At 47.8% G+C, this 10247-nt stretch overlaps 1 protein-coding gene across 2 annotated transcripts in view; it reads right to left on the bottom strand.

Annotated features, from left to right (window-relative positions):
- Positions 1-779: 779 nt before the first annotated feature.
- MST1 (macrophage stimulating 1) overlaps positions 780-10247 on the bottom strand; it is a 23786-nt gene continuing 14318 nt past the window's right edge. For both annotated transcript variants that reach the window (XM_040358803.1, XM_040358804.1), the window contains exons 11-19: positions 9644-9743; positions 8356-8480; positions 8226-8258; positions 6309-6423; positions 6133-6210; positions 5899-6045; positions 3982-4088; positions 3724-3866; positions 780-1229 (exon numbers count right to left, since the gene is read on the bottom strand). In XM_040358803.1, the coding sequence (XP_040214737.1) occupies positions 1068-1229; positions 3724-3866; positions 3982-4088; positions 5899-6045; positions 6133-6210; positions 6309-6423; positions 8226-8258; positions 8356-8480; positions 9644-9743 (1010 nt within the window). In that variant the 3' untranslated portion in view covers positions 780-1067. The remainder of the gene's footprint in view (positions 1230-3723; positions 3867-3981; positions 4089-5898; positions 6046-6132; positions 6211-6308; positions 6424-8225; positions 8259-8355; positions 8481-9643; positions 9744-10247) is intronic.

Raw genomic sequence — 10247 nt, 5'->3', positions numbered from 1 at the left:
TACTAAAATTTGCTTACATTTCTGTACTTTTTTTGTTGTTTGTTTCTAAAGCAATAAAATATTTGCCAATCATCCTGTGGCTTCTCTCCTGTTTTTATTAATTTTTTTATTTAACCTCTTCAGCCCTGGACCATTTGGCTGGCCAATGGCCACTTTTTGCGATTCGGCACTGCGTTGCTTTAACTGACAATTGCGCGGTTGTGCGACGTGGTTCCCAAACGTCTTTTTTTTTTTCTCTCACAAATAGAGCTTTCTTTTGGTGGTATTTGATCACCGGCTTTCACACTGAGGCGATGCGCTGGCGGGAGACAAAAAAAATCAACTGTCAGCAGCATCTTTGGAGCGGTGAGAGGAGCGGCGTGTATACCGCTCCTTCCCATTGAAAACAATGGGAAACTGCGGCAATGCGCCTCTATAGAGGCGCATTGCGGGCGGTATTAACCCTTTATCAGCCGCTAGCGGGGGTTAATACCGCACTGCTAGCGGCCGATTCCCGCAGCAATCCCGGCGGTAGAGCGCCGCAATTTTTAGCAGCGATATGCGGCTACAGGTCCAATGTGAAAGGGGCCTTTACGCGTGTCTCTTCCTAACATGGCACAAAACACCATAACAGTACAGGAAGAAGGCCAATCACACTTAAATAAAGATTTTATTTAAATTGCAAATACAAAAAAGATACAATTTATGTTGAGAATATCTGGCACTGGGTTTGTAAGTCATGACTGTGCGTAGGAGAGAAAATCTGCTAAATTTTTATATAAAAAAAAAAAACATGGAAATCGGGAACAGCAAAGTCTGTATAAATGGGAATGTCGCATCTAAAAATTATATTCAGCTCAATATTACAATATCTGAAAGAATCCCTCCATGTTCCCCGGACAAACACTGATTATCAGCAACACAGACAGTTCTGCTTTCATACAACCTCATCATTATTTACAAGACAATCTGATTGCAGAATAAAAACAAAATCCTCGCATACCGTTACAGACGCTCTCATCATCATCCATCTACATCCCCCCCTCCCCCCAAAGTCTATTCACAGTAGATTACTTGCAGCGTTGCCATCATATCATCTTCATCACTTTATTGATCCAATCCACATATAGAGAGACCCGTGTGAAGACCCCCGGAACGTTCCTCTTTCCGCAGCCACGAGCCGGGATAATCACCCCCTCCAACACCCAGCAGTCATGGGTCAGACATGCCAAGGGGCCTCCGTAATCCCCCTGAAAGAAGCAGAAGGACGAGGATGACAAAATATTAACAACTACTTTTACAAAGCCATCCACAACTCTCCCCCCCAGCTACATCACTGACCCAGTCTCAATGTACCGACCTAGAAATGTCCCAACATACCAACCTAGTAATATACCGACCCAGTCCCAACATACCGACCTGTTATATACCAACATAGTCTCAACTTATCAACCCAGTCTCAAAATGCCAACCTAATCTTTCTCTTCGTTCTTCTCAAGACCAGAAAAACAAGGCGCTTCCAACTGCAGAAATATAAAACTTTTAATATCCCCTAAAGGGGTTAAAAATACTTACAAGATGGTGGATGAAGCAGGCATGTAGCAGGTAAGTGTATCCAGAAGATGCTCCAGTGGCAGGGCAGTGCCAGTCTGATGATAAAGCTTCCAGGGAAGTCCACAAGATAACAGCCAATTTGTGCTGTGAGTGTTTAGGGAACACAATGGTGATGGAGACGGGATGATGTCAGAGGAAGCGAGACAAAAACCAGCATGGAACACAAACAGGAAGAGGGCAGGAAGTGTGTCATAGAGGCGGGACGCGTTTCAGAACAGCTCATTGGTTCCTTCTTCAGCCAGTGACCAGGCTCCATCACCATTGTGTTACCTAAACACTCACAGCACAAATTGGCTGTTATCTTGTGGACTTCAGTGGAAGCTTTATCATCAGACTGGGATTGCCCTGCCACTGGAACATCTTCTGGACACACTTACCTGCTACATGCCTGCTTCATCCACCATCTTGTAAGTGTTTTTAACCCCTTTAGGGGATATTAAAAGTTTTATATTTCTGCACTTAGAGGCGCCTTGTTTGTTTTTCTGTTCCCATTAGAGATCGCTTGTCTCCCTGAGTGCTGCCTAAAGTGTGTGAAGATGCTACCCTCTCCAACACAGACTTTATCTGTCAGGATTCAAATTTTTGGAGCGCCCTGGATATACACATTTTTCTGGTTCTTCTCAAGACCGCCTGCTCTCTAGCGCCCTCATCACCTCCAGGACTTTTCCAGAGCCTCTCCAATCCTATGGAACTCATTACCCAAACCTGTCCCATTATCTCCTACTCTATTAGCTTTTAGATAATCCCTGGAATCTCTCCTCTTCAGAGAAGCCTATCCTACCCACACCTAACAACTGTATGTTAATTTTCTCCATCTGATCATCCCGCCCCCATAGCTGTTACCTTTTGTTTCACTTGACCCTCCCTTCTAGGACTGCAAGCTCTAAAGAGCCGGGCCCTCTGATCCCTCTTGTATTAAATTGTATCTGTACTGTTTTCCCCCCCATGTTGCGCAAACTGTTGGCGCTACATATAGAATAATTATTATTAATATTGACAACACTTTATATTCCCCTCTCATCTTTCACAATGGATTTTAGGAGGCAATCAAATTCATGGCAACACCACGGCAACTTTTTTTTTTCTGGTCATCCACTAAGTGAGAAGAGGACCTTGGGTTTATGCTGCCACCTACAGGAAGATTGGCAAACAAACTGTAGGCCAGCCCATGATAATTCCGCCTACTTCCAGCATGCCTCAATTTTTGCTAGTGTCCTAGGAAGATGGACATCTACCCTGCAGCAACTAACTCATTTCTTCTTCTTTTGAAAAAAAAAAACCAACATCAATTGCAGCCACTGTGCCTATCAAACGCTGCCAGTTTGCCCCCTCAAATGCAGGCAGTTTCCCCATCAAGTGCAGCCAGTTTGTCCCCCCCCCCCCCCCCCCCCTGCCCGACACTTACCTTTCTCGGGTCAGCGCTGTCCTCCTCCACACTCCCTCCAAGTCCTGGATGTCTTCTCTGCTATGATTGGACGCCTGATAGGCATCCAATCACAGCACCTGTCGCTTCAGCCAATCAGGTGACCAGTAACCAGACCTGGTGCACCCGATTGACTGAGAGGCGGTTCAGTGTTAGGGAAGCGATCCCCTAACACAGCATTGTTTAACCTGGGAATGCACAGCCGTGCACTCACTGTTAAACCAATTGGAAGCCGATAAGAGCCCACAGGCTCTAATCAGGCACTTCCAAAACACACCCACCACTGTAATTCAGATGGCCGCTCAACAAGGGGCCGGACACCTGAATAGTGGGCTGCAGCAGCGACAATAGATTCATGCACTGTATGAATCTATCTAGTGTTGAGAGAGAGGGGCGGTGCTCCTGCGCCCACTATGGATGCGCCGCCACTGGTCAGGACAGAAATTTAAGCTGCCATTTCTAATGATGAAGGCCCCAAGGTCATCGTCCTCCTCCTCCTGGTTTGGCTTAGGGATTCAATCGCCTGTATGCATATCCGGTGTCAGGATGCTTCGTTGGCTGCATGCTTGTTCCAGGTCGCAGACTACTTCGCGAAGCCTGGAATCAGAATGACAAGCCTGGAACTTGCACCTTCTAAAGCAAGTCAGCCAAAGCCGGTCTTCTGCCAACCTCCCTTTAGTTCTTTATCTCTGGTGTCTAGAACCAACCTCACAGGCTCCAACCTCGATGGGCAATGGCCTGGTGCAGATCTCACTGTCTTGTGCACGGATCTTGGTGCTCCCCTGGTTACATTCCTCGTTGCTGATTATTTCAAAGCGGGCCACCTTCAGGACGTTCTCGTTTCCCGTACCTGGGAGAAAACAACACAGACAATGTATGAGAAAGGGATGGCATTATGGATCTTGTACAATAAAAGCTAACCCCCCCCCCGAGCCCCAGAGATGACTGTGTACAATGCGACTCACCTTGCGTGTCCCCCCAGCCTGCGATCTCACACTTGGTTTCAGAAGGAACAATATATCGCTCTGGCGGGAGACAGATCAGAGCCACCCGGGAGTTCAGGGTGACGGGTCTAGAGAGAGACAGGGGAGATCAGATTAGACAGACTGCAGACTCAGTACATGGCGATAGGCTTATCACCTCCGTGCGGACTAATTCTAGGCTGCACTACTCAGTGGTTCACTAACAGGACCAAGTAAGCAGCCACTGGAATTAAGATTCCTGAGCTGCAGAGACAATTGCAACTCCCATATTCTTATTCTGATGCGTTTCCTTTAAAAAACGAAATTGGGGGGAAAAAAAAAACAATAAAAATAAAAAGTGTAGTAAAGATCCCCCCCCCCCAGTCTTACTGCCCCAGGCGGCTCAGTCTTCAAATCAAACAGCCCTGACTGCCTTTCCAAATCGCCCCATGCTGTGACACACTGCAGTATAAAAGGAGCCCCACAGAGCCGAACGTTGTTATTCTGCCTCTGACAATTGTTACAATTAGTTCTGCTGTGGGAATTCTCAGCACATGAAGTTTCAGACCCAATTAAAATGGAGAGCGAGTTCTCGTTGCCCCGAGGTAGAAACCAAAACTGAAAGTTTCTGAAGACCAAAATTATACTTGAAAACAGGAGCCAGAATGAACAGACATGACACAGTTGGCAATTACCATCTGGAAGTGGCAGCTGGTGGTATATTTTTTGTAGGGGGGGCGACAAACAACCTAACTGCCGCCAACATCCCCCCCCCCCCAGCCTGTCACTAGCCCCGCACTTGCCCCATCTAGGTCACGGGCAGCGCTTCCTCCTCTTGGTGCTTCACAGCGGCTTTCCTTGCATCTCCGCATTGGTGGCCAATAGGATCGATTCTCCTCTCGGCCAATCAGGTGTCTCAGGACCAGCTTCCCGATTGGCCTGGGAGGAGAAGAATCAGGAAGACAATAGAGGATATCGATTCGCTATTGTCGCACAACTGGGTAGCCTCTGCGCCCCGAGCTCACCCTTTTTTTGAAGCCTAATAGAGCCTCATCTCTAAGAACCCCAACCAAGAACCCCCACCCAACCCAATTAGGAACCCCAGCCCAACATTCAACCCAATTAGGAACACCAACCCAACTAGGACCATCAACTCAAAACAACACTAATCCTAACTAGAAACCCCAACCCAATGTAACTAGGAAGCCAAAGCCAACAATCATCCCAACTAGGAAACCCAAACCAATGTAACTAAGAAGGCAAAGCCAACAATCATCCCAACTAGGAAACCCAAACCAACGCAACTAGAAACCCAAAGCTAACACTCAACCTAACCAGGAACCCGACTCAGAACTCAACTAAAAATCTCAACCCAAACACTCCAATTATGAACCCCAAATTTATAATATGAGCATAGACATTTATGTCCGTGCTAAAACTATATTTTGTCAGAGTCAACATACTTCAAGTAACTAGTGTATAAAAGAAAATGCCTAAGCCAAAATATGGACAGCTGTCGGCTAATTTGCCAGCTCCCATCTCTCCACAGTGACTCACATGTTGATGAACCCCCGTTTGTCAGTCCTGCCTGCTTAAGATGTCCAGTTCAGTTGCCCTCTGCCTTCACCTTGGTCAACATCACAGAAACGTTCTCCTGCGTTCCTGTTGAAGACTTGCTTGGCCGGCATCCCTTCTGGCTCCCGCTTGCTGTTGTACACGTTCGTCTCTGACTCTCTGACATTTGGCTTGGCTGACTATCCGATCCGGTTCCTGAACTCTGGCTATGTTGCGACTACGCTTACTCTATCTTTGAGTGTGATTTAACTGTACTTCTGTCTCGGTCTGATTCATGGTTTCTGACAACAACATAAGAAAAACATCTGAGCCACAGAGACGAGCACTAAGACCGCTTTTTCTCACCTCTCTAGTTTCAGCATCACCAGGCTTGAGGCAGCGGGCCCACACATGATCTTACTGATTGGTACAGACTGTTTGTCCGGGTCATTGGGTCCCGGGTTGACATAGAGCGTTCCCACCATAGCGTGATATCCGGAAAGATCGGCATCACTGCAGGAGAGAGAGAGAGAGAACTGAGCACTGGACAGTATGCAGCCCATCATACACTTCTCTGTTATACGTCCTGAAACTTCTTACCATGAAGAAAAACACTGGCGAGTGCTGATCACCCAATCTTCCTTCACCAAGGACCCCCCACAGAAATGGTCTCCTTGTCTGAATGGAGTAAAAAAAAAAAAAAAAAAAACATAAAGTGCCAATCTCGGTGACCAGGAACTGGGTTCTCAATGGCTTTTTTCAATTTCCCCCCTCACCTGTTCCGTAGGCTCACGGTCCAGGGCGAGTTTCCCGGTAAACCACCGACTATGCGGGCTTTCTTGGTGGGAGAATTTTCAACTCTTTTGCCACACGAGTCAAACGCTATACTCTCTGCAGGGACACAAAGACCACCCCCCACCAGTCACACACAGTCTACTTGTTCATGTTAAAAATAAAATGAAGGTTGGGAGACGCCATGGGGCGTCCGCTAAAATTTTTTCAGGGAGGGGCGCTTTGGCAGCAGCGATACACAGACGCATTTAACCCTTTCTTCAAATGCTAGCGGAGGTTAAAAGCGCCCAGCTAGCGGCCGAATAGCGCAGCTAAAACAATGCCGCTTTACCGATAACGCGGCCAGCTGGCAGTGTGAAATAGCTCTTGAGATAATTCAGCTTCACTCCATACCCATATAAATATAGCCTAGAGAATGACAGACCCCCCTTCAGCACAGATGGACCCCACCCTTCAGCACAGACCCCCCCCCCCCTTCAGCACAGACCCCTCCATTCAGCACAGATGGATCCCCTTTAAGCACAGATCCCCCCTTCAGCACAGATGGACCCCCCATCCCATTCACAACCTCAGATCAGCCATTAGCGTGGCATAGGCACAGCAGGTTCCCTCCCCTTGTGTACACATAAACACTGGAGGGGGAGGCAGCTTCACTCTGCTCGCTGTGCCTGTGTGACATCTGGCCCTGGACCGCTCAGGCAGCCCGCAGCCGCAAAACTCTTCAACACCTTCTCGATTTTCTAGGGGGGGGTCAATTGCCCCCCCTTGCCCTATGGAGCGGGCGCCCATGGGAGACGCCCAATTTATCCAAAGAAAAAATAATCATCATCCTAACGGTTCAAATGTCAATGGATAACAGTTATGATGGAGCTGGATCAGATGACGATTTGTGATGGTTGTAGTAGATTCATGTTGTGGGTCAGTGATTCAATCAAAGGCGGCTCATAGAGAAGAATGGACCCCCCCCCCCATGGTGAAAGACTTTCATAATTGAGAGCATTGAAGAAGAGTGGGAAAGCCAAATGCAAAAAAAAGGTTCTTAAGGGATATTAAGAATTTTGCCCCTTTTATTTGCTCAAAATATCCATAACGTACCAACACGTTTCAGGGTCAAGGCCCCTTTCTTCAGGTATGTGGTTGGCATACTATAGATGCCCACACAGTATGTGCCAGTTCTGCTCCAAAATCTGCACAAACCCTGGAATAAGGGTGCACTTAAAGGCCCTTTTCACACTGGGTACGCAGGCGGGAAAGCACCGCTATTTTAAGTGGCGCTTCAACGTCAATTTTTCGGCGCTATTCAGCCGATAGCGGGGCGCTTTTACCCCCTGCTAGCGGCCGAGAAAGGGTAAAAAAAACACAGCAAAGTGGCTCTGCAGAGGCGCTATGCCGGCGGTATAGCCGCGGTGCCCCATTCATTTCAATGGGCAGGAACAGTGGAGGAGTGGTATACACATCGCTCCTTCACCACTCCAAAGATGCGGCTAGCAGGAAAAATTTTACCGTCCTGCTAGCGCACTGCTCCAGTGTGGAAGCCCTCGGGGCTTTCACATCGGAGAGACAGCAGTGGCTGTTTCAGGTCGCTTTGCAGGCGCCATTTATAGCGTTACAGCGCCTGCAAAGCGCCCCAGTGGGAAAGGGGCCTTAGACCCCCAAGACAATTTTGAAACGTTTTATAGAGAGGTCAAATCTCTAAACCTCTCATCTGTAAACCTTACGCCACCATCCTTAGATCAATGTCTGGCCAATAGGGGAAACTGGCTGGGATCTCCCGTGTACACAGCCCCCTCCACAAAAACATTTGAAGAGGGAATTCATTTTTTGGTTACATACAAGGTGGGTTTTCCTACCTCTATTAGGAAGAATTTCAAAGTCTATTGAGCACAATCGGAGGGTCTTACCTGCTTCTTTTAGATTGCTGGCAGGCCCTTCATCTGTCAAGAGAAAACAAAAAAATCAGGAGACAATTACTAAGCAAATCGTCGCAGCGACTAGCGTTACCAGCGTGGCCGCCGTGTGCGCGACTCTTACCGCAAGGTTTGATGGCGCAGTAATCAAAGGGTGTTTTGGGGTCCTTGGTGTAACACCAGGGGCCATGACTGTCACCATCTGGATTCCGGCAATAGTTTTCCTGCAGAGTCTCTCCAAAGCTAAACCTGGATGCAAGAAGCAAAGTCTCAGTCTATTATATCAGATTTTTTTATTTTTTTTTAACCACTTAAGACCCGGACCTTTAGGCAGCTAAAGGCCCAGGCCAGGTTTTGCCATTCGGCACTGCGTCGCTTTAACAGACAATTGCGCGGTCGTGCGACGTGGCTCCCAAACAAAAGTGGCGTCCTTTTTTTCCCACAAATAGAGATTTCTTTTGGTGGCATTTGATCACCTCTGCGGTTTTTATTTTTTGCGCTATAAACAAAAATAGAGCGACAGTTTTGAAAAAAAATTCAATATTTTTTACTTTTTTCTATAACAAATATCCCCCAAAAATATATAAAAAAAACCATTTTTTTCCTCAGTTTAGGCGGATACGTATTCTTCTACCTATTTTTGGTTAAAAAAAATCACAATAAGCGTTTATCGGTTGGTTTGCGCAAAATTTATAGCATTTACAAAATAGGGGATAGTTTTATTGCATTTTTCTAATTTTTTTTTTTTTTTACTACTAATGGCGGCGATCAGCGATTTTTTTCGTGACTGCGACATTATGGCGGACACTTCGGACAATTTTGACACATTTTTGGGACCATTGTCATTTTCACAGCAAAAAATGCATTTAAATTGCATTGTTTATTGTGAAAATGACAGTTGCAGTTTGGGAGTTAACCACAGGTGGCGCTGAAGGGGTTATGTTTCACCTAGTGTGTGTTTACAACTGTAGGGGGGGTGTGGCTGTAGGAGTGACGTCATCGATTGGGTCTCCCTATAAAGGGGATGACACGATCGATGCAGCCGCCACAGTGAAGCACGGGAAAGCCGTTTTTTCACGCGGCTCTCCCCGTTCTTCAGTTCCGGGGAGCGATCGTGGGACCCCAGCGGCGATCGGGTCCGCGGGTCTCGGAGCTTCGGACCGGGTTGCAGGCGCGCGCCCACGACCCACGGCTGGGTAGATGTAAACGACGTGCCGGTACGTCGATCTGCCCAGCCGTGTCATTCTGCCGACGTATATCGTCGTGCGGCGGTCGTTAAGTGGTTAAACAAATCTATTATCTATAATAGAATCTGCATTGTATTCATCTGTTGGAGACTGTCCCAATATTCACACTCCGCTGATTTTTTTGTCTCTTGTCCAGACTTTGGACGTTTACAATGTTGGACATACTGAATATCTTTGGCTTTCTCACTCCAGTTGCGGCACGGAAGCCCCTTCCTGGTCCTGCTGGCAGGTCCGTTGTAGGTTTCCCCATTCCCGTGGTAGCAGCCTGCGTATAAAAAGAGGAAATCACTCAATGGAGAAGGAAAGATCAGTGACCAACAAATACAACGCGAGTCTCATTACAGCATGAAAGAGAAGCTTCACATTAAGTCACTTAGGCTAGGGTGACCAGACCTTCCCGGGTTTCCGGGGACAGTCCCCGGATGAGGACACTGTCCCCGGAGCCAGTCTGTCCCCAGATTGCAGTGGCATGAAGGGGGGGCATCTAGTACTCTGGCCCCGGGTGCAACATTTGGGGGGCGCAAAATCATTACTGTGCCCCCCCCTCCCCAAGTGTGCTGTGCTGCCCCCCCGCACCCAGGAACTTCTATAGTCTAGTCCGTCCCCCATGATCCCTCTGGTGCGGGCAGCAAGTGTGTGTGTGAGAATGGCGGAGGGCAGGGGTGGTGCAGAGCGTACGGCGACTATTGGAGAAGCTCTTGGCAGGTGATACAGAGGAGCGGCTGGGTGTCGGGAACAGTACCTGGTGCTGGGGAGGGCCCTGCTATGA

This window comes from Rana temporaria, chromosome 7, assembly GCF_905171775.1.
Source record: "Rana temporaria chromosome 7, aRanTem1.1, whole genome shotgun sequence".
Classification (NCBI taxonomy): domain Eukaryota; kingdom Metazoa; phylum Chordata; class Amphibia; order Anura; family Ranidae; genus Rana; species Rana temporaria.
This window is presented reverse-complemented; position numbering and strand designations above follow the sequence as displayed.